At 43.5% G+C, this 23,365-nt stretch overlaps 1 protein-coding gene across 1 annotated transcript; it reads right to left on the bottom strand.

The window, feature by feature from the left end:
• Positions 1 to 620: 620 nt before the first annotated feature.
• On the bottom strand, positions 621 to 13,800 carry LOC106576262 (G1/S-specific cyclin-D2). The gene is made up of 5 exons (XM_014153345.3): positions 13,253 to 13,800; positions 12,030 to 12,245; positions 9,529 to 9,688; positions 7,343 to 7,491; positions 621 to 4,024 (listed from the first exon to the last, which is right to left on the bottom strand). The coding sequence occupies exons 1-5, from the start codon at positions 13,442 to 13,444 to the stop codon at positions 3,836 to 3,838; spliced, it is 906 nt and encodes a 301-aa protein (XP_014008820.1). The 5' UTR covers positions 13,445 to 13,800; the 3' UTR covers positions 621 to 3,835.
• Positions 13,801 to 23,365: the final 9,565 nt, after the last annotated feature.

The raw sequence follows: 23,365 nt of genomic DNA, 5'->3' as shown, positions 1-23,365 counted from the left end.
GTAGTAACTCATTACTAGTATGTCACCTCTGATGATTCAATACCGCAATTGTTAGTGAGAAGATATAATACCCAAACAACTTGTGCTTTAGTGTACATTTCCAAAACTCTATGTAAAATATACAAAGAGAATTGTAAGAAGTGTGAAAAGGTATGTGGCTCTACAGTTTAAACAATACCATGCAGCCAAGAATTTGTAGGTTCAAATATCATCTTGTGTGTGCGCGTTTCTGCAACTCTCGATGTCAAAATTACAAAGAAGAACGTTTGAAGGAGTCTCTGGTCCGGGCGTACGGATCCCACCCCATAAGAAGTTTGAACCCACAACCACTTGGTCAGATAAGCCTATAGCTGCAGACACAAAATAGCCTTTTGGTGCAGCATATCTTCAATCAAATGAGAAGCCATTTAGCAACTTCAAGCTTTAACTTACCTTCATATGGGCCTGCATAGTTACTTGACTGCACAGTACACCACCACCAACACAATCACTCTACACATTTCACCTTCCCTTAATCTCATCCACCAGCTGGCTCTCTATGCACCAGCAATTTGAGCATGGGGACGAGGTTAACCTTCCCTTAACCAGCACAGAACAGAAGTACACTACTAGCCAGTAAAGATGCTTCGCTCTTTTTTGTGGGTCAAATTTATTGAACAGAAGTTGTGGATCAGACACTTCTGAGGTACATGTGGTTGGCAGTGGTGGGGGTCAAAACAAACTGGAATCCCACAGTTTTCCACACTGAAGGTTTACACACAAACATTTTTTGATCATATAAAAAAAATTCACTAAATGGGTACCTCACAAAATGCATTCCACTTAATTCAATACACTGATCCTAAATGTGCTAATTAAGTTGAAGTAGGAAAAATAAGATAAAATATATATTTTTGTTTTCCAAATACATTTTATATAGCCATCTCTTATTTAGCACTAGGTATGATATGAAATACCTAGTATATGGTCCTTTACTTGGCCAATGACAGATCAGTGTAATTTGATGGATGACAAGGAACTACTGTTGTCTGAAGAGAGGAGGTGCCACATGAATCTCCTGCCTCTCATCCAGGAAAAAAAATCTAGAACCTACCAAAACGCATCAGAGTCAGATTTGATTCCACTAAGTCACTGAAAAACTGCTGAGTTGTGAGGTATTGTCCAATGAACCTGAGGTACAACACCATTTCAATGGTAGAATGCAGCAAGGAAACGACAGAACACCAGATAAATGGAAAGAGTAAAACATGCTATTTGAGAAAACTGCAGAAGGTACTTCCAGTCGAAGACGTGTCCCACTTTACCGCTCTCCAGTTTACATACAGCAAGGAAAAAAGCAAGGAAACAATAGGATACTTTAAAATTCATAATTTAGCAGCACACTCAAGTGAATATCACAATTCTAAGATTGAAAAACAAAAAGCTTAATAGCAGCAAGAAAAAGATAAAGATAAACAGATGCATTTTGGCTTTCATCACTTAGAAATTAATTTAAGTAATTAACACAAACAAAACTTTAAATGCTTACCCATATCTTTTCTCAGTTTATAGCAAATTGCGTTTCATGAGAAAAAGTAAATAGGTTTTAAGTACTTCCTGCATTGGTGAACGTGGATGCCAAAAGTAAAGAGCAAAGTTTTCTGCCTATAGGTTTAAAGTCGGTATGTTATTTTTTTCTTTCTTCTTTCTTCTGAAAGACAAGTTGAACTGTGGAGCAAAACAAAATACAAAAAAAACTATGAACCAGAAAAAACATTGTGTAATCCTTTCTTAGGACCATCATATTGATTTGGATATGAAGCAGGCAAAAATAAAATTCAAGTTAAATGGATGTAATCAAAGAATCAAGTCTAGATGTGATTTTTAAAGCTTTCCTAGGTTTGCATTGCAATTGATTTGGTTCCATGTTGGTAAACCCTTATCCTACTCATTGGTCAGGAAATTCTTTCTAGTCCTTGTGCATCACCCTAAGTGGGAATCCAGCCCAGAGAATATCAAATAACTTAAAATAAAATAAAAATCATTTTAAAAAAAATGAAACATTAGAAAACCCACCTACCCCATTTGATCACCATTCCCTTCAGCTTTTAAGGAACATGTTTTTAAAAGTGCATTTAGGTTGATCCAAGTCTTTGACCATGACTTAAATATCTAGTTGGATTTAACAGGAGGCCCTTCCAGGAAATGTGCCATCACACCAAACTGCTCCCTCGTGATCAACTCTTGAACTATCAGAATGACAACCGCCTGCAGGCCTTCCAATCAAGAACAGGCTTGTTCTGGTGTGCCACGAGAGCTCCCTACCATGTCTTCATCCATTTCCCCCTCATTTGAACTGTTCACAGTCCTTCATTTCATGGCACCAATCGTGCCGTCTCTAGTTCCATTCTCAAAACCTCCCTTTTTTGCCATCGCCTCTCACTCTCCAATAGGCTACTCCACTTTTGCCAAACTTTCACTGCTCTAAAATGTTCCATACACTCCAACTCTACAAAACTTTTTAAACAATCCAGCTGACACTAACAAACAACTGTAGTTTCATTCTCATCTCCACACTAAGACCATCCCTCCAACATGCAGTCTCCTTTTCCCTAGCATTGGCTTTGGCTGATCCAGAACAAAAACATGCTTTCACACCAAATTTACTGACAGACTTAAACAGTGCTCCCTGGTATAAAAGGTATATATATATGATTCTCAATCATTTTCTAATAACATGCAGGAGTTTCTCAGAGCACACAACCCAATAACATAACAAAAATAGCTTTGTTCAATTAGAAAAGTAAATATTGGCTTGGTATTAACTTGGCAATGAAATCAAGACCTTAACAGCTGATAGCTGTTCTGTCCTCGCTCTCACCCTTAGGGGGCAGTATATACAAGCCCTCAGGACTCCTTACCTGTGTCTCTCTACCCCCTCTCGCTCTCTTTGTGTTCTGTGTGAGTGGGCCCAGCCCTCCCCTGGCCAGCATATAAGAGCATAAATAGGAAGCAGTGCTACAGATGCACAGTTTAGCAGGCAGGAGATGCAGCTCTCTTCGTTCTGTACATTAGCTTCTCCTAAATAAAGGTGTATGAACACTGTGCAGAACCAAACCAGTACTTAATGTAATGCACACAGTACTACAGGGGCTTTCTGTATTTGAAATTGAGGGAAACACCCACCCACTGTGAAATTGATAAATGCTTACTAATGATTAACAATTATTATAATAATCATAAAACTAAATTATATTGAAATAATGATAATATCTAGAATAACAATTAGAATACAATAATATGAATAACAATGTTTTTGCTAGCTTTTTTTAGTGAAAAACTATTTTGTATTTTTATCAAGTAAAAAAAACTAATATTTTTATATTTAATAATTCAATGATGCAAATCTATTCAGGTTTCCTTTCTGCAAACCTAAGGCACTATCAAGTTTTCAAATACATTGGGTCTAAAAAAAGCTTGTTTAATTTAATATGGCACATATGTCAATATGTGACCAGCTAAATATAGATGGGAGCCACCCATTTAATTTTTTAAACCTATTCTCTATATTGTTTGTAAAAGTTCTTATCAGTTGATAATTCCAGCATGATGCTGTTGATAGCTCATAGATTGCCATCCCAAACTTTGTGGGACCTCACAGGTTGACTTAACAAGGGTGGGAACTCGTAGGTTGGTATGGCATTTAGTGGTGGGAGTTCATTGGTTGACTTGGCGTATGTGCTGGCAGCTCATTGCTTGACATTGCGAATGTTGTTAGATCCCATAGATTGACAGAGCGACGTAATTGGTGGGAGCTCGCTGGTGGGCGTCACTCTTGTAGATGGTGGTGGTAAGCTCATAGGTTGACGTCGCGTACGTCTGTTGGGGTGCTGGATACGTCTGTTGGGGTTCTGGATTGGTCTTGCTGCTCCATGGCCTTGCTGCCCGGCCTGCCTTCGGCCATCTGCCTCTGCTGCTGTTGCTCCTGCTGCAGGCTACTGGCCAACACCCTCTCTATCTGCTCCTGACACGCCTTCAGACAGTCCTGCAACAGACACAGAGACATCAACACACTCACACCTCTACTTTAGGTGCTGTACACACACACACACACACACACACACACACACTCTTGATTGACCCCAGACACCTGTGGACGAACAGTTAACGCTGTCATGCATTTACACAATCGACATTGACTGTTATTGGAACAGCTTTGGTCACATGCATGGCAGGCCATACCGGGAGGGTATTATGAGTCTTGTGATAAGTGGTTGTGCCTGTTTCACGACCAGTCAGTCACTAGAACAATGGGTACCAGCGCACACAGACACCAGGCAGAGAGTGGTGACTCATTGGGCCCTTGAATCCTCCTAAACACAGGTGAGGTGTGGGTAGAACATTCCTAATAGTCCTAAATTCAATAATGGGCTGGACTTCCAAATGGTTACATAGTCCCTTTATAGTGCAACATGTTTGACCAAGGCCCATTGGGTTGAGAGGAACACAGCAGCCCTGAGACCAAAGAAACATTTCTCATCACTCAGGACACAGCGGGTGAATCTCAAAAGTAATTTCTCTGATTCCGTGCGTCCTCTCGTGGGAGGTCTGACTCTACGGAGCCGAAAGCGCGGGCCCTAAAGAGTGAACACAGCTCGCAAAGAGGCCAACATTCCTTTGAAACTTACGGATAACTAAAACGTAAATGGGCCGCAGTCTGAGCGCCAGCGTTGCCATGGCCACATAATAACCACAGGTCAATCGAGAGCTGCTGGGTTGTTCCTAGTCTTAGACTGACTGTGGCCCCTGAGTCCCTGTGTGCTGCTGAACTGGCCTCAGGTTCCTTTGTGTAAGCCGAGAGCGCAGACTTACAGTAATAAAGAAATATCTTAGACAACAAAACAGTGATTTAATCTGTGACGTAAAATTATAGATTTTCACATTACAGAATATATACATATACAGTGCCATCAGAAAGTATTCAGACCCCTTGACTTTTTCCACATTTTGTTACGTTACAGCCTTATTCTACAATGGATTAAATAAATACAAATCCTCAGCATTCTACACACAATACCCCATAATGACGAAGCGAAAACAGGTTATCTAGATAAGTATTCAGACCCTTTGCTATGACACTCAAAATTGAGCTCAGGTGCATCCTGTTTCCATTGATCATCCTTTAGATGTTTCTACAATTTGATTGGATTCCACCTGTGGTACATTCAATTGATTGGACATGATTTAGAAAGGCACAAACCTGTCTATATAAAGGTCCCACAGTTAACAGTGCATTACAGAGCAAAAACCAAGCCATGAGATCAAAGGAATTGTCTGTAGAGTTCTGAGACAGGATTGTGTTGAGGTACAGACCTGGGGAAGGTTACCAAAACAATTCTGCAGCATTGAAGGTCCGCAAGAACACAGTGGCCTCCATCATTCTTAAATGGAAGAAGTTTGGAACCACCAAGACTCTTCCTAGAGCTAACCGCCCGGCCAAACTGAGCAATCGGGGGAGAAGGGCCTTGGTCAGGGAGGTGACCAAGAACCCAATGGATACTCTGACAGAGCTCTAGAGTTCCTCTGTGGAGATTGGAGAACCTTCCAGAAGGACAACCATCTCTGCAGCACTCCACCTATCAGGCCTTTATGCTAGAGTGGCCAGATGGAAGCCACTCCTCAGTAAAAGCCACATGACAGCATGCTTGGAGTTTTCCAAAAGGCACCTAAACACTCTCAGACCATGAGAAACAAGACTCTCTGGTCTGATGAAACCAAGCGTCAACTCTTTAGCTTGAATGCCAAGCGTCACGTTTGGAGGAAACCTTGCACCATCCCTACAGTGAAGCATGGTGGTGGCAGCATCATGCTGTGGGGATGTTTTTCAGTGGCAGGGACTGTGAGACTAGTCAGGATCAAGGCAAAGATGAATGGAGCAAAGTACAGAGAGATCCTTGATGAAAACCTGCTCCAGAGTGCTCAGGACCGCAGACTGGGGCGAAGGTTCACCTTCCAACAGGACAATGACCCTAAGCACACAGCCAAGACAACGCAGGAGTGGCTTCGGGACAAGTCTCAGAACGTCCTTGAGTGGCCTAGCCAGAGCCTGGACTTGAACCCGATTGAACATCTCTGGAGAGACCTGAAAATAGCTGTGCAGCAACGCTCCCCATCCAACCTGACAGAGCTTGAGAGGATCTGCAGAGAAGAATGGGAGAAACTCCCCAAATACAGGTGGGCCAAGCTTGTAGCGTCATACCCAAGAAGACACTAGGCTGTAATCGCTGTCAAAGGTGCTTTAAAAAGGACTGAGTAAAGGTCTGAATACTTATGTAAATGTGATATTTCCGTTTTTTTTTTAAATATATAAATTAGCAAACATTTCTAAAAACCTGTTTTTGCTTTGTCATTATGGGATATTTTGTGCAGATTGATGAGGAATATTTTTTTTAATCAATTTTAGAATAAGGCTGTAACCTAACAAAATGTGGAAGAAGTCAAGGGCAAGGGGTCTGAATACTTTCTGAAAGCACTGTGTGTGTGTGTATGTATCAGTGGAGGCTGGTGGGAGGAGCTATAATAATGGATGGAATGGAATAAATGGGACAGAGTCAAACATGTGGTTTCCATATGTTTGATGTGTTTGATACCGTTCCTTTCATTCCATTCCAGCCATTACAATTAGCCCATCCTCCTATAGCTCCTCCCACCAGCCTCCACTAATATATATGGTGTGAGAGCTCTCAATGCATGTCATCGTAAGGAGTTAGGAAATCTGTGTTTGTTTCTCATCTGCCATTTCCCCTGGAAAGATGGAGCCTCTATTAGGCATAAGAGAAGAGCTAAAGTGGGAGCCATGCAAAGGAACTGCCTGCCTGTGTCCTACCACAAGAATGTGGGCCCTGGGTTCCAAGAAGACATTCCCTCGCCTCCGCTCTTTATAGCTGCAGTCTAGGTCCCGAGCCAAGACCCACAGGCTCTGACTCCATGAAAAGTAAATAGCTTCAATGTGCGACTACTGCAGGCATACTGTAGCATCGCTCTTGTTTACCGGGAAGATCTCTGTGCTCCAAGCCCAGGAACGTTGGTGAATAGCTAAGTCTAACCGGCAGCCGAAGAGGGTGTCGGTGCCCAATGTTGGAACACATGAAGTATTTTGTGCTATACGCTCGCCAACACTGATATCACCATCTCTTCAAAAGTTTCCCGCCATGCTCCTAAAATGTCTGCCATGTAGCACTTAGCTAGCCTGATATCAGATCTGTTTGTGCCGTCTCGCTAACTCCTTGTCATTCATTGACATAACAAGGAATTGGCCAAACATTAAAAACAGACCTGGGATCAGGCTATAAACGCTACTTACCACCTCTGTGTTGGTGATCTTGGCCAGCAGGTCAGTCAGACGGTCTCGACTCAGGGCCTGGTCTGATTGGTCCAGCTGCAGGCCGCAGACGGCCGCCCCCACGCTGCCCGTAGCGATCATGGAGGGGGGGTTCATGGCGAAGCTGAAATCTGAGGATAAGAGACAACATCAGTGAGTTCACAGCAGTCAAGGGGTGACAAATCAGAATCAGAGTTGCACATTCAAGTCAAGGAGTAGTCCAAAGGAAGTGAGGAAGCATTTAGAGGGGAAAAATCTACAATATAAGTTACGAACTGAGTTGAACTGTACTTTCCCACAGACTAACACATTCACACAAGATGCACAATCAAGTCAAGATGTAGTCCAAATGAAGTAGCTGAGCATTTAAAGACGTTCAAACATCTTCATAATCTCTTAATATATGAGTTCTTAAAGAGCTTAAACCAACTTTTCCACAGTCTAACATGTCCAACATGGCCGTGGTGGAGCCTGTGTTTTCCCTCACTCTGCCTCAGCTGTGATTAGGAAAACATAGCAGGAATCCTCCTACTCAGTGAGCAATGAGTTCCAGAAACTACTCCCTCTTGTCCTCCATCAACCAGGCCCAGAGCCCTCAGCGACAATAGCCCTGCCGGCTGGCGGGGGAGGGAGGAAGCAGGCCTGGAGGAAAGGAAACGGCTCTAAAGTGGACTGGGTTTAGCTTCAGCTCCAGCTCTAGCCCAAGCACAGTCCAGCCAAGCACAGACCCTGGTCTATGTGCTGTGGCCTTCTCTCTCTTTATAGAAAGAGGATGCGACTGATAGCTTTGGATCAACCCCAGGGAGTAGTCCAACCACTCTCGTCTCCTCCTCAAGAGGCCAGCTGTGCAGAGGCCAGAGAGCTCCCCTGTCATGAGAACAACATTCAGAGCAGCACATAAAACCCCAAACATTTACATTATTGCTAAACCACAGCAGACTTTTTTTATTGTGGCTGTTTTGCGCTTGTGATATAAACGGGCTGCTTATGAATAGTGGGGAGACCGCTGAAACACGGCCAAATAAAAAATGCAACACTAAAATGGCACTTAACAGCCACAGGGCATGAACCTCATTGAAGGAGCCTATGGCTTGAATACCATATTGTAGTAAACAAGGACTTATGGGCCAGATCAGATCAAAGAGACACATGGCAGTAAATCTCAATATATCAAAGTGGACTTTTTTCCTAAGTTGCATTTCCTCCCTTCTATAATTGTCTGACGTGAAAGATGTAATATACAGAAGAGAGCAGCAGATGCCTACAGGTCAGCTAGATGGGACTGTCTTATTACTGCAGTCCATTCAATCAGAACAAGGACATAGGAGGTAGGGCATGTAGCCTAGTGGTTACAGCATTGGACCAGTAACTGAAAGGTTGCTAGATCGAATCCCCGAGCTGACAAGGTAAAAATTTGTCGCTCTGCCCCTGAACAAGGAAGTTAACCCACTGTTCCTAGGCTGCCATTGTAAATAAGAATTTGTTCTTAACTGACTTGCCTAGTTAAATAAAGGTAACAAAAATACAGTAGGACAAAGGAAACAAACCCATTGGGATTCACCCTTAGTGTTTAGGAAGGGTCTGAAGCGGCATCCGAGTCCATCCTGCTCCACAGCAGAGGCTAGGGGAGGAAGGAAGACTGCCGGCTGCCAGTTCTGACTTATGAAACCTGGAAGGGCCTCTGTCAACAAACATTACGCAGAGAGAGCAACCCAGCTGCTGCACCCAAGTCATCCTAGTCCACAGAGGAGGAGATGGAAGGGGAGCCAAACAGCAGGCGAGGAGACTCATCCACCCACTGTCATCACAGGGAGAGGCTAACCTAAACACTACACGCACAGAGGATTCTCCCAGCCTCCTTTAACTATACTATTAATGCCTTATATGCTGAAAGTGCTCTCGATACAGCTTGCATCTGCTTTTAGCAGCCGTTCTAATGTAAAGATGACCCCATTACGCTACGAGAAGTGTTCCAGTGATGGGAAGAGAAACGTGGAGAGCAGCCATTGGATGGATGTGTGTTTGTGGTCCCTCCCCTTAGACTGCAGAGTAGCGGGTCAGATGAGTGAAATCAACGATGAGTCACAATGTCAGATTGTGAACGAGAAAAAGGCGAGACTATCCTATCAGGAAGCAGAAGGTCTCCTGAGGCAATTTCCTGTTATTACCTGTGGCACACAGGGCGATGAATGTCTGTGTGTGCTTGCGGACCACAGATAGCTTATCTTTGGGCAGGGGCAGTCTGTGTAGGATGTGATCCACAAAGTCGTTTGGGATGACTGCCGCCATGTTCCACTTCAACTTCCCTAGGACCACCAACTCCCACTCCTAGAGGACAGAGACAGAAGGAAGAAAACAAAGCATGAGCAGAATTGCAATGTCCTGTGGATCATTATTATGCATTCACCACTTTACTCAGCCTTTCTGTCAACAAATGTATGAGCTGGGTTTATAAGCTGATGACACTTTATAGGGTATTAGTGCTAAATGATTAACCAAAATGTAGGTTTTTAAACTACTAATTGACTGAAGTCGGTTCAATTATTAGAATGAAATGTTTTTTAAATCTTCTGTGAGCTCAATGCGCACATCGTCAGGCCAATATTTCTACATAGTTTAGCGACGTAATTAACTACAATGACCATAATCCATTGCGCATCTACTTGTCCGGTCTGGGTTTATTTTATGCCTGCTCCGGAAGAGAGATAAATGCACGATGAGGTGATATAGAGAGCAGCTGTTGCTTCGCGAGGAATCCACCTGAAAATAGATTGTTGGTAATCAGCAGTCATAAAAATATGCCTTATTTACTTTGAATAACTACTAAAATAGTGATTTTTGTCAGACAGAATAGGCTGCGGCTCTATAGAGATGAGATGACTTGGAATAAAATAATAGTCCTCAAATAAAACAAGTGTAATATACACAACTGAAATACTTTATTAAAGTAAAATAATGTGAAATGGTTAATAAGTGATAAGCAGTAATGAGCAGTCACTGCCATCATGGGACTTTTACTCATGGTTTTATTCTGTTGCACTATAGGGTATTGAGGGGATGTTTGAGGATCGTTGATCCTGTTACTCTTCTGTTTGCCATGAAATACCATGCATACCAACAAGTCTGTCTCAATTCAGAGGAGAGATCATTCAACACCAGAGCAACATTTTCCTTGACACTCTCTCTCTCTGCACGGTTCTCTCATTGCTTTTCATGTGACGTGTCGAGCCTCGCCACTGGTTCCAGCCAGAGACAGCAGCATCACAGCCACAGTTGCTTCCTTCCTGTCACAAGCCTTAGCTAGCGTCTTTGGTCTGCACCGCCCGTGTTGGTTAGCACGCTGCGGGGAGCTTTCATGTTAAAAGCAGCCTCACCCCAAGGGGAAAAGGAATGGAACAAAACAGCCAATGTGACAAATTCAACTGATCCCGCGACTGGTTTCCTCTTTTGAGATGATGGCTCAACCCGAGACGGAGGCTGTGGCAGGGAACGCCCATGTTTACTGAAACCCCTCTGTTAGTGTGGACAGTGACAGGCCCCTCTGAGTGGCTCTCTCAGATTATAGGGGCAGGCCAGGACAAGCGTCAGCCATACAGCGAGACTTCATTAATCTATATGCGTTTCCTACCAGTGCAGCGCCACACATGCAAACGATTAACCTATGGTAAGCCCGTGGAGAATGTTGACTGAAGATGTGCAGGGAGGAGGTCTGTCCTATTGTCACTGCTGCGCTCACTTCCTGGACAGCTGCCCTGGCTAGAAACCCCCTGAATTCCCCTCCCAGCTGATGCACCAGCATTGGCTCATCGACAAAGAATCTCAATTTCACCACGTCTCTTCTTAGCCTGGTCCCAGGTCTGTTTGTGCCGTCTAGCATGAGTTAGCATTACTGTGACCTTAGGAATTGGAAAGACAGCACAAACACATCTGGAACCAGCCTCTACCTATAAGTTTCCATTCACTTTTTCCAGGGAAACCTCGAGCACAAGGGTGTGATGATGCAACCCCAGCAGCTGGACAGCAGAGGAGAAGAGGACACAGTCCTATAGCTCTCCTATGGTGATTCATATTTGGACACTAGAGCAACATGGGTGGGACATGCCATTTACTGTAGAAATATTGATGTAATGGTAGGGAGGATTGTCTTATCTGATACTAAGGACTGACAGACTTTAAATGGTTGATGGGGGGGGGGGGGTCCCCTGTGGAATAACAGTCCCCTGAGACCAATCATTCAATTAACAGAGAGTGGTCAAGAAAACACAGTTGGATATTATGAAACTAATGTATATAAACTTCCTCAACCAGTGGATATTAATATAAGCCTTTGTGGATTTATGCACTACTGTTCCTTCCTACAAATGATTAATCCACAATGTTGGAAATGTTGAAATCCTTCTACCACAAGACAAACTGGATAACTGCCACTAGGTGGCAACGCAGGCCACTTTAGTTCAGACCTGATCAGGCACTCTCCTCATGCATGCATAAGCCCACTGTATGGCCAAGGAATGAATCAGTCTCCAGAACTGTACACTGACATATTTAACTAAATATGGCAGAAGAAAAAACGTGAATATTGTACAATTATTGGGCTATACATGAATGTATGATATTTTAAGTAATTGCATAGTTTTCCATGCATTAAGAAAAAACAATAGTTTCTTACCAGCAGATCCCTTGGTGTGATGGAGTTGTCTGTGTACATGCACAGCTTTTCAGCAGTTAATGGACGACTCTCCTTTAACTTTGTTGCAAGGAACATGCATACAGCTCCTAGAAGCTGCAAATAACACTTTCTAGTGGGCGCCACCGCTAAAAATCTGTCCAAATAATTAATAGCCAAGGGGAAAACGTCTTCCTCACTCTTCTCCTCTTCACAAACCTGGTGGGAGATAACATTATTATATTAGGCCTACTATTTTTAATTATTTTATCAATATTTACATGAATGTCTGCAGAAACAAGAAAATATCCCATTTCAACATTTGCATGATGGGAAAACCATTGTGACCTATGTTGTCGATATTCAGTCAGTGGATCCGCATTAAAAGCTACAATATCAAATTATATCAAAGAGCTCTTTCGTTACAGCCTGTAGCGGAAGTCGTGCCCGAACACCCACGCTGCTCATTTCGCCACGTCCGTCATATTTTCAAAAAATAATTACAAATATAAATAAATTAGCTACAGCAGGAAAATTGTATGCGTAATGTTCATAAGCCGTTCCTAAACCATTCCCGAAAATTTAGAAAGTAATTTGTCTTCGATTAAAGTTTATAATGGCAAAAACTAAAGAAGCCTGTGCGTGCTTGCTATTTTGAGACAGCAAGAACTGGAACTAATATTTTCAAAAAAATTGTCATAATTATTTAGAATGGACTAATTGGATAGATTCAACATGAAAATGAAGCTTAGATTGTCTTCTTTAATTTAACTTATTCCATAACCAATACAATCCAAGATATTGACATTTAGCTAACTTAAACGCATGGTGATGACTTTAGCTAGCCTGCTGGAACTTCCCAGGCACCACACGCCTTGCATGGGTCATTTCTCAGTGAATTCAATTGTAGAAATTCGGCTACATGCCAGCTATCAAAACAACCATGCTATGAAACTTTAATAAACCATCTGAATAAATAGACAAACGTATTACAGAGTTATTAGAACATGCTCCTATGTTCAACATGCAACATTCTTACACAACGCATAGACCCCTGTAGGCTCATTTGTATTAGAGAAATCAAATCGTATTATACACAGCACACTTATTAGCGTGAGAGAAGTACATGATATGCCTTCAAACAATATTCCTGACCAATGCACAAATGCCTTGAAAACAGCACTATACCTGACCAATGCACATGTAGGCTAAAAACGCTCACAAACCTCGTGCATCCATCCTGCAACCATTCGCCTCATATGTGGCTGAATGTCCTTCTGGACACATTTAAAATACGAACATTGCGGTAGAAACCTGTCTTCTATGGTTAGCAGACTTTGCAATACTCTGTCGTCATAGAGAATGTTGGGGTCAATTTGGGCAAGCACGACTTTGTCCTCGAAGCAAAGAAGTTCCATGGTTCGGTTCTTTCCTTTGCAGAAAAAATAAATAACGTCAAAACAGTAGTGGGGACAGTGTAAAACGGCTGGAGAAGTAGGCTATTCGAGAGGAAGCATGGGTGAGACTGCAGGGTTTATTCCAGCGTAGTCCTGCCTCTCGATAGCCTCTGTTTCCTCTCTGCCCTGGGCTTTAGGCTACTTGCCGCTTATTGAAGTCTGAATAAACGCAGGGTAGGCTATGATGCAAGCATATCTCATTCTGCACAATAGTTGGTTAGGCTATAGTGATAGAGCAAACGCTTGTTGTACAATCTATCTTTTGCTGTGTTGCTAGAAGCAGGAACCGGATGAATGCCACCTCACTCGTTTAACTTGTCCCTCTCCCCACCCCAACTCCGGTCTCACACATGCGCTGATGCAGTGAAATCGAACATTAGGCTAAAGAAATGTCAGACATGAACCTAATCGATCACAGTAGCATTGTGAGGTTTCTGTATCTCTTATATCTTAGTTTGTCATATTTAACCAGGCTACTGCTTCTACTACGGCTAACGAATATGACTAGGTTATTCTTAATTGGCACTTAATGTGTTAATTATCAAGCGCTTGGGATCTAGCAAATTAAACTGCAAGCTTTTCTTTAGTTCAACTAACTCAATGTTTATAGAACAATATCCTATACCGTTGAAAGAGGAACTAAAAACCATTGAGCTGAAAAAGCAACATCTTACTGGGATGATTACACATATGTCCTCTTTCACAATCATTACCAAAAATAACTAAATGAAATATGCAGCATCTTCGGGGTTTTTGTGAGAACAGAATGGCAGAAAGAGAGGGAGAATTGTCTCTATGGGAATGTCAAGGTTATTTGGATTAGTTTTACAACAAAGGGATGAATGCATTCAGTTTGCATTCCACTTTCAGGTCAGAGAGATATGCAATTAATATAGGCCTATGGGGGAACAAGCTGACGAACTCAGTTATGGTGTGCATGAGTCTCAGCTGGAGACCGTATGGAACCCTGGCTGCCATGCTCATACCAGGCAGCCATAATCCAAACCTTGGGGGAAACGGAGGTGTCAGACAGATAAAGCTCCCTTTGCTCAGTGCTGCTGTGTGTGCATGTGTCTAATGATAACACGTGTCAGCCACTATCACACAGTCCAAGTCGCACAGAGGTAACAGAGACTGGGCAGAGCCCTGGGAAAACGTGGAGGAGCGTGAAATCACCTTGATCCAAAGATTCCTGCTGCATACCAGCCCACTGAACCCATTAGGGGCTCCGAGACTTACAGGCCCCCAGATCAGAGCAGATCACAGGATGACACCAGGGTCAGAGAAAGAGACACACACACACACACACACACACACACACACACACACACACACCCCTGGGGGAGAGAAAGATATTACCTAATCCCTGAAATTGGCCTGAAGGTCAACGTCATTATATTATGAATGATGCGTGATCGAGTGAGTAATACAAGCGAAACAGGTAAATAAATACCGCCATGAAGTACCAGTTAAGTGCCAAACCTGATTATAGCGTGCCCACATAGCCAGGGCCCAGAGTTTTTCCTGACAGTCTGACCCTCAGGGACAATTCGGAGCACCACGATGGCACACGAAGAGGCACAAAGTCTATTTTGGTTTATTTGCAGCAGAGAGGAGCATTCCAGGCTGGAATGCCTGTGTGTGAACAGTCAGTGGTGAGAACCTCTCTCAGAGCTGTAGAATGGTACTGGAAGCCAATGCGGTAAGAACCTCTCTCAGAGCTTCTCAGAGCTGTAGAGTGGTACTGGGAGCCAATGAGGGTAAGAACCTCTCTCAGAGCTTCTCAGAGCTGTAGAGTGGTACTGGGAGCCAATGAGGGTAAGAACCTCTCTCAGTGCTGTAGAGTGGTACTGGAAGCCAATGAGGGTAAGAACCTCTCTCAGAGCTTCTCAGAGCTGTAGAATGGTTCCTTGGAGCCAATGCGGTAAGAACCTCTCTCAGTGCTGTAGAGTGGTACTGGGAGCCAATGCGGTAAGAACCTCTCTCAGAGCTTCTCAGTGCTGTAGAGTGGTACTGGGAGCCAATGCGGTAAGAACCTCTCTCAGAGCTTCTCAGTGCTGTAGAGTGGTACTTGGAGCCAATGCGGTAAGAACCTCTCTCAGAGCTGTAGAGTGGTACTTGGAGCCAATGCGGTAAGAACCTCTCTCAGAGCTTCTCAGAGCTGTAGAGTGGTACTGGGAGCCAATGCGGTAAGAACCTCTCTCAGTGCTGTAGAGTGGTACTGGGAGCCAATGCGGTAAGAACCTCTCTCAGAGCTGTAGAGTGGTACTTGGCGCCAATGCGGTAAGAACCTCTCTCAGAGCTTCTCAGAGCTGTAGAGTGGTACTTGGAGCCAATGCTGTAAGAACCTCTCTCAGAGCTGTAGAGTGGTACTTGGAGCCAATGCGGTAAGAACCTCTCTCAGAGCTTCTCAGAGCTGTAGAGTGGTACTGGGAGCCAATGCGGTAAGAACCTCTCTCAGAGCTGTAGAGTGGTACTGGGAGCCAATGCGGTAAGAACCTCTCTCAGAGCTGTAGAGTGGTACTGAGAGCCAATGCGGTAAGAACCTCTCTCAGAGCTGTAGAGTGGTACTTGGAGCCAATGCGGTAAGATAATTGCATTACAGATATTGGGTAATGGACATGACTAGCACAGCTTCAAGGTTTGTGTGTGGTAATGGGGTTAACACACTCAATAGAGTTATGTATGTGTAGGGTACCAGGCATTTTACATAAGATACTCCCATCACTCCTAAGGTTCTTCTCCAGAGCAAAGTGAACCTATGAAGAAGCCAGTGAATGCGGAAAAGCTGACCTGGCACAGAATAAAAACCATAGAGAGCAAAAGGCATGTGGGTTGGCCTGACTGCAGCCCAAGTCATTCCTTTCAATTTGAGTCCTGTTGAAGACTGAGGGAAGATAATAAAAGATTTACATAGAAAACATAGACAGACACACAGACGTAGTCTATGCAGACATGCATAAACAGTTACATTTAGTCTCAGACGAGCTAGACAGAAATGAGAGGAAAAAACTATACATTCAGAACAGGAAAAAGAGGGGTGTTTCCCACATTGTGCAATGAGAGATTCTCAGTGAAACTGAAAGCCCTTATACAAAACCCAATGGCAACATTTAAGAAGACAATGTTGAGACAGTAAGCACTTCCAGGTTCAGTCTTTGGTCTTGAACACAGACCTGAGTCAGTGGCTCTATCCAACCTTCTCTCAGCCCCTCCTATATACAACTGTCCCTCTATCTCTCTCTCCCTCTAGCTCTCTCGCTGACGTCCATCAGCTTGTGTCTCTATCTTGTAACCAGCATCTCTCCGAGAACATTGGCCTACTCTGTCCCTTCCATACACTCAGGAGTGAGTGGGGCGGTAGGTAGCTTAGTGGTTAGAGCATTTGGCCAGGAACCGAAAGGTTGCTAGATCCAATCCCCGAGCTGATAAGGTAAAAATCTGTTGTTCTGCCCCTGAACATGGCAGTTAACCCACTGTTCCTAGGCAGTCATTGTAAATAAGAATTTTTTCTTAACTGACTTGCCTAGTTAAATAAAAAAAAGAGAGAGGGAGGAAGGGGGGAGCTTGAATTAAGTCACGAGCAGCTAGTGAAATAGGTTGGATTTTACTGGGTGAGATCACATCCTCTCCTCTGAACAGAGAACAAAACTCATCCTCTGATGCCTGGAGGAGTGCACTCTGCCAAGCCTGAGATGGGGTCTGTATCTTTGTATGTCAACCTGTACGTACAGTATACATGAGTGTGATGTGTGTGTAGGCTATGAGCGAGTGAAGTAGCTCCTGTGAATGCCATACTTGGTAGAGGGACTCTGCGTTATGTAAGTAACCAGCCCGAGGCCCGTGCTGCTCTGTCTGTCAGCTCTACAGTCAGTTCACAGGAGGTTGGTGGCACCCTAATTGGGGAGGACGGGCTTGTGGTAATGGCTAATGGCTGGAGCGGAATAAGTGCAACGGTATCAACTACATCAAACACAGTTTCCATGTGTTTGATGCCATTCCATTCGCTCCATTCCAACCATTATTATGAGCCATCCTCCCCTCAGCAGCCTCCACTGAGTCAGTTCCTTTCCTCTCCCTCCGGTTGCCTCTCCTCTCTTCACATCACAGACATCTCAAGGCAGTGAAGAAGGGAAGTGGTCTGAGTGGGAGCCAATAGGCAGTGGGCTGCTGCCTGTCACAAGTGGACCGGGTCTGTGCGGTCAAAGATCAGGGGAAGGGAGAACACAAACAAAAAAGATTCCGGTGAGGGAGCTGCTGTCAGCAGCAGCGTCGGCTGGTGCTTTCTGAATGGGAAGGATGCTGTATTTGGTTGTGCTGGGCTGAGGGGGTGTGTCCTTGCGACCACCAGCATCCTCTTTAAAGGCTGATTCATCAGGGACAGGATGTCCAACAGGAAGACAGGCCCAGGGGGCAGATAGACCAACAGCTGGTCATACATACAGTATCCTCGTCCCAAACAAAAGATCTGTACAAACTGATGATTGCTGTTGTTCTGTAGCCTGTTGAAAACACGGTGTGTTAATCAGTGGCGAGCAGTTTCCAGTAAAACATTTTCAGAGAAGTTTATTTTAAAGCGCTGGCCCCACTTGTCTACAAATAACATTGCTTTCTTTGTCTCTGTGACTTCCCTCCGTCTTTGCAACATTTCCTCCCCAGCACACTTACATTTCCCTACAGAGAGAAAGGAGGAAATGGGGCCCTAGCTCACATGGCTGAAGAAAGTGCTTTGAAAACTGCTAGAGCAAGGTGATCCGACTCCCTATAAATCGCTAGCTGGGGAGGGTAGACTCCTGGGTCTGCTCTGGGGGCTGCCCCGGCCCTGTTCCTTTCCTGTGTTTGATGCATGCTAACCATGGGCCTCTTATTCCTATACCAGGCACAAAGAGACCTCTGTGAGAGGATAGCCATCTTAGCTCACATTTTAATTCACATTATTGGTCTCATTGCTTGATTAGATTGAGGGAGGACGCAGGATGAGAGAGCTCCCCTGTCGCCAGACTCAGTCATTCAGCCCAAAGTGGGACTTGGATTCCATCCAGCTAGACCAGGGTTGAAATAATTACAATATTTCAAATACTTTATTTGTGCTTGATTGAGCTTGCCTGGCTTACTGGACCAATAGAAAAATCCCCAAAAGTGCAAACCCCACTCACCTGGCACTTCAGCCAAACTAAAGCAAACGCTCAACAAATTTGAAAAATGTCATATAGTATTTGAACCCAGGTCTGGAGCAAGCACAGAGTATTATCCTCAAACACAGCAATGGCTGGGGACACTGCTGGGCTTCAAGCAATTGAAGGGGAAAAAGCCATCCATGTCTGTGAGGTACAGTAAGTCTTTCTGACTGATTTCCCAACATATTTCTCTCAAAGTGAAAAGCCATTCAAGGAATCTTATCTGGGTCAAGTACAATCTTGCAGCACAGGCTTGGTTAGCGCACTCAGGAACCATAGGGTGGGGGCGGTATGGCCTATCGCCCAGAGATGGCAGTGGCCACTACAGTCCCAAACCGCTCACCACAAACCAGCCCAGCAGCAGAGACCGGCAATTAACAAAGCAAACAAACAAACACTCTCACATGAGATGGTAATAAATAAAAAATCCCACCATATTGCATAATCTTACATTCCAAATAGCCTAGAGAAGATCTGAGATAAGCACCAGGCATACCAGCCTTATCACCTTATCTGCAGGAAATGCCATAATATGAATTAGAGTGGTGAGGTCGGTGTGACCGGCAATGACCATTCATGCTACCCCCCATCCCCTGGGACACGGCCTGGATTTGATCCTGTGATTTCTCTCCTGGCGTGGAGGACCAGGGAGGCAGAGGAGGCTGACCTGACCAGGGTGGGCCCAGTATTGCGGTGGTTTGCCTGGGATCAGAGCGTGGTGCCATCAGGCTGGTATGTCAGTGCTCTGTACCCACCAGGGCATTCCTTTGGACCAAGCCAAGGAATTTCACATACTGCTAACTGCACACTGAAATCATCTAATCTCAAAACCCAATTGGAGAAATATGAGACTTAAACATGAATGGATTGGAGCAAGTGTTGATTGCTCAATAATGTGGTGTTGTGATAAGTCATGTCTTTTTTCTTCTTCTTCCTGTTCCTCCTCCTCCAAATTACACTGAAAATATGTTTAATTGTTCTCCCATAATTCCCTGCCTGTCCGTTCAGAATTATGGTCACTGTTTTCCCATGTCTTTTTTTCCCATGACACATTACTTTGGGCACAGCCCTTTTTTAGCTGGGAGCCTAAATTCAGTTCGACAGGCTGGATCTTTATTTAGCAAAAGGGCAATAAGCACTTTCTTTCTCCACAGTGAAAACCAGTTGAAATACAAACCTGGAGAAGAAACTAGTAGGACCTGATACTGGTGTTGTCACATACAAAGCTAGTCACCCAAGAAATGGGAGGTGTATCAGAGCAGGCTGATAATGATGATGATGATGGCATTATGAAGGGACCAATCAAAGAGCAGGGTTATGATGTCATAATAAAGGGACCAATCAGATAGTTTATGATAACATCCCAATAAAGGTACAAATCATAAAGCAGGGTTATGATGATGTCATTATGAACGAACAATCAGAGCAGGGTTTTGAAAGGGATAATCAACGAGAGGCTATGCATGTTATGGAACATAATGAACTCCGTGGATGGTGTGTTTCACGTCGCGCTAGCGGAGTGGAACTGACCCTCCACGGAGTTGCATTGTTTCGAGTTGATTATCGCTTTTATACCATGGCTATTATTTTTTCATAGTAGCAAGCTAGGATTGATGGTTTGGTTAGCTAAACTAGCAAGTCTGTTTTTTTGGTTATCAAGGAAACTACTGTAGCTATTTAGTAAACTTGCTATCTACTTCAGTGGATGTTGAACACATTTCTACCTGCAAATGGACACATTTCTAGCGGCAATTGTGTCCATTTGCAGGTAGAAATGTGTTCAACATCCACTGAAGTAGATAGCAAGTTTACTAAATACCTACAGTAGTTTCCTTGATAACCAAACAAACAGACTTGCTAGTTTAGCTAACCAAACCATCAGTCCAAGCTTGCTATTATGAAAATCGAATTCAACAATGGCAATAATATTTTCAATTCGACTTTTGCTTTCAAAAGCAGCACAAACATAAAACATAAGAATGAACTATAGCCATTGAATTCTACTGTGCTAATACCGTGAGTTCTAAGGAAATAATGCAAGCTCTCGAATGGCTTCAAGCCAATCAGAAATGAGCATTCAACAACGCCACAGTATAAGACAATGTGTATAATGTAAAATTGGCCCCTTATTATTACATCATCATAACTCTGCTTTCTGATTAGTGCATCATAATGACATTGTCATAACCCTGCTCTCTGATTTGTCCTTTCATAATGTCATGTTCTTATGATGGACTAATCAGAGAGCAGAGTTATGATGATGTCATAATGAGGGACCAATCAGAGAGCAGGGGTATGACGTCATTATGAAGGGACCAATCAGAAAGAAATGTTATGATGACATCATAATGTCCTAATAAAGGATGGGGCCAATCAGAGAGCAGGGTTATGACAATGTTATTGTGAAGGGACCACTCAAGAGAGTAGCAGGTATATTATACACACAACATGTCACACACACAAGCCTTATTTCAACATTTTGAGAAACAAGTGATATACAATCAGACTAAAACATTCCCACAAGGACTGTTCAGTTCGCTCTATTGGGCATTTTAATACCAGATACCCCTCTGAAGAGACATATCTCTCCCTCGTCCCTGAGGTCAAACGAGAGGAAGTCATCGATTCTTCCCACCAAAACTCTGGGAAGAAGAATAGAGGCCCAGAGTCTTTTTCCCCTTAAACGTTATTATTCAATGTCAAGCCCCACACCAGCCGGTCCACTTGTGTGAGAGGAGAAAGCGAGGTTCACAGTGCTGCCGAGGCTTTGCTGCGATGCTCCAGGCTCATCCTGGACCACCATTTCCCAGGACCAAGGCCACATCCCTGGGGATCACTCGTCCAGTTTTGGCCCCCATCGCTCTGGATCCTCCGTGGTCTTCCGGACTGGGAAAACGGCTCATCAGGCCATCACACTGACCTACATAGCGCACTGTTGGATGGTGCCCATCTATCAAATCCATCAGACATACAGTGCACTAAGATCGTTGTAGCCTTTTCCTTTCTAGGAATGATGAATGTGACATATCCAATGTTTAAAAAACAAACTTTTTTCTGCTGGAAGCTGAATTTTTCCATCATTCTATGTCAGACTAAAGCCATGTAAACAAATCTTAATAAAAAATCTTGCTTTATCCACCTGCCGTCATCAACTTATACACAGTGATGCACATACTGTAATTCTATAATCTGGGGAATGTCTTGATAAGAAAATAGCAAGGTTGGGTTACAGAACAATAACCCTATTGGAACTCTCATTGATGCCAAATACAGAGAAAGTGTCCTGGCTGTTTTTGGAATTGGACGACCTTGGATGTCTGTGTTTCCGAGCCTTATGTAAGCATCCATAACAGGAAGTAGTGAGGCATAGGTTATGGTTGGAGCCATGGCTGTGCTGGAGCTCAGGCCCTTGGTCAGGATTCCCACAGTCACTGAGGAAATTAAGGCAAAGGGAGGCTCTCTTTATGGTTAGCCCTGGTAGACATAAATACTCCTAAGGAAGAGGATGACTTTCAATGGGGAAAAATAACGAGGACTTACTCTATCTTGCACAATGCACAAAACTGAGCAACTGGATAAAACATTGAGCAATGAAACTGACCACAATGCGACAGGACATTTTCATTTCAAACTAATCAAATTGAAGTCTTGGTAAAGAGACCAAAGATTTTCAGGAATCTCTGCAATGCACAGTGTGGGAGGAGTAATTATCCAAACTGAGATGTTTGTAGACATGACAGAGCATTGGAGGTGTGTCTCTTTTCTCCATGTCCTTTGCTGTCATGGTAGTCATTCATTCTGAGACAACTACTCCTGGGTGTGTAAACTGAGTGCCTGTTTGTAGGCCCAGGGTATACCCACTGGGATAAAAACTGGTTGAATTAACGTTGTTTCCACATCATAAAAAAACAACAACTGCAATGTGATGACATTGAATCAACATGGAAAACTGATTGGTCTTGAAAAACTACATTTTTTGTTGATTTCACGTTAAATTCACGTTAGTTGACAACTCAATCAAAACTAGACGTTGAAATGATGTCTGTGCCCAGTGAGTACACACTAGTGTGAATATGGGGTCCTGTGGAGATTCCCAGTTCCCCAAAACAAACAGGCTATTAGTCTACACTGTGACCTGCTTGCAATCTGTTAAAAAAGGAAAGAACAACAGAGGTATCACTACCCAGCTGTGTCTGCTTCCTCAAGAGAGTGGTACATACAAGGGGAACATGATACAGCCACTTTCCACTGTGTGCTGGCTAACAACAAGAACCAACATGACATTTGGCAAATGCATTTCAATATACAGTACCAGTCAAAAGTTTGGACACACCTACACATTCAAGGGTTTTTCTTTATTTGTACTATTTTCTACATTGTAGAACAATAGAGAAGACATCACAACTATGAAATAACACATATGGAATCATGTAGTAACCAAAAAAGTGTTAAACAAATTAAAATATATTTGAGATTTCAGATTCTTTACACACACAGCTTTGCACACTCTTGGCATTTTCTCAACCAGCTTCACCTGGAATGCTTTTCCAACAGTCTTGAAGGAGTTCCCACATATGCTGAACACTTGTTGGCTGCTTTTCCTTCATCCCAAACCATCTCAATTGGGTTGAGGACGGATGATTGTGGAGGCCAGGTTATCTGATGCAGCACTGCATCACACTCCGTCTTGGTCTAATAGCCCTTA

The sequence above is a fragment of the Salmo salar genome, chromosome 17, assembly GCF_965601325.2.
Source record: "Salmo salar chromosome 17, fSalSal1, whole genome shotgun sequence".
In the NCBI taxonomy this organism is placed as follows: Eukaryota; Metazoa; Chordata; class Actinopteri; order Salmoniformes; family Salmonidae; genus Salmo; species Salmo salar.
Note: the sequence above shows the minus strand (reverse complement) of the source record. Positions and strands in the feature narration are given on the sequence as shown.

What these genes read in the sequence shown, in the direction of transcription:
- LOC106576262 (XM_014153345.3), bottom strand. Translation starts at nt 13,444, where the DNA reads ATGGAACTTCTTTGCTTCGAGGACAAAGTCGTGCTTGCCCAAATTGAC. An exon ending in TCACACCAAGGGATCTGCTG is followed by an intron (nt 9,689 to 12,029) that starts GTAAGAAACTAT and finishes TCTGTCCTCTAG; the next exon opens with GAGTGGGAGTTGGTGGTCCT. An exon ending in AGATCACCAACACAGAGGTG is followed by an intron (nt 4,025 to 7,342) that starts GTAAGTAGCGTT and finishes TGTCTGTTGCAG; the next exon opens with GACTGTCTGAAGGCGTGTCA.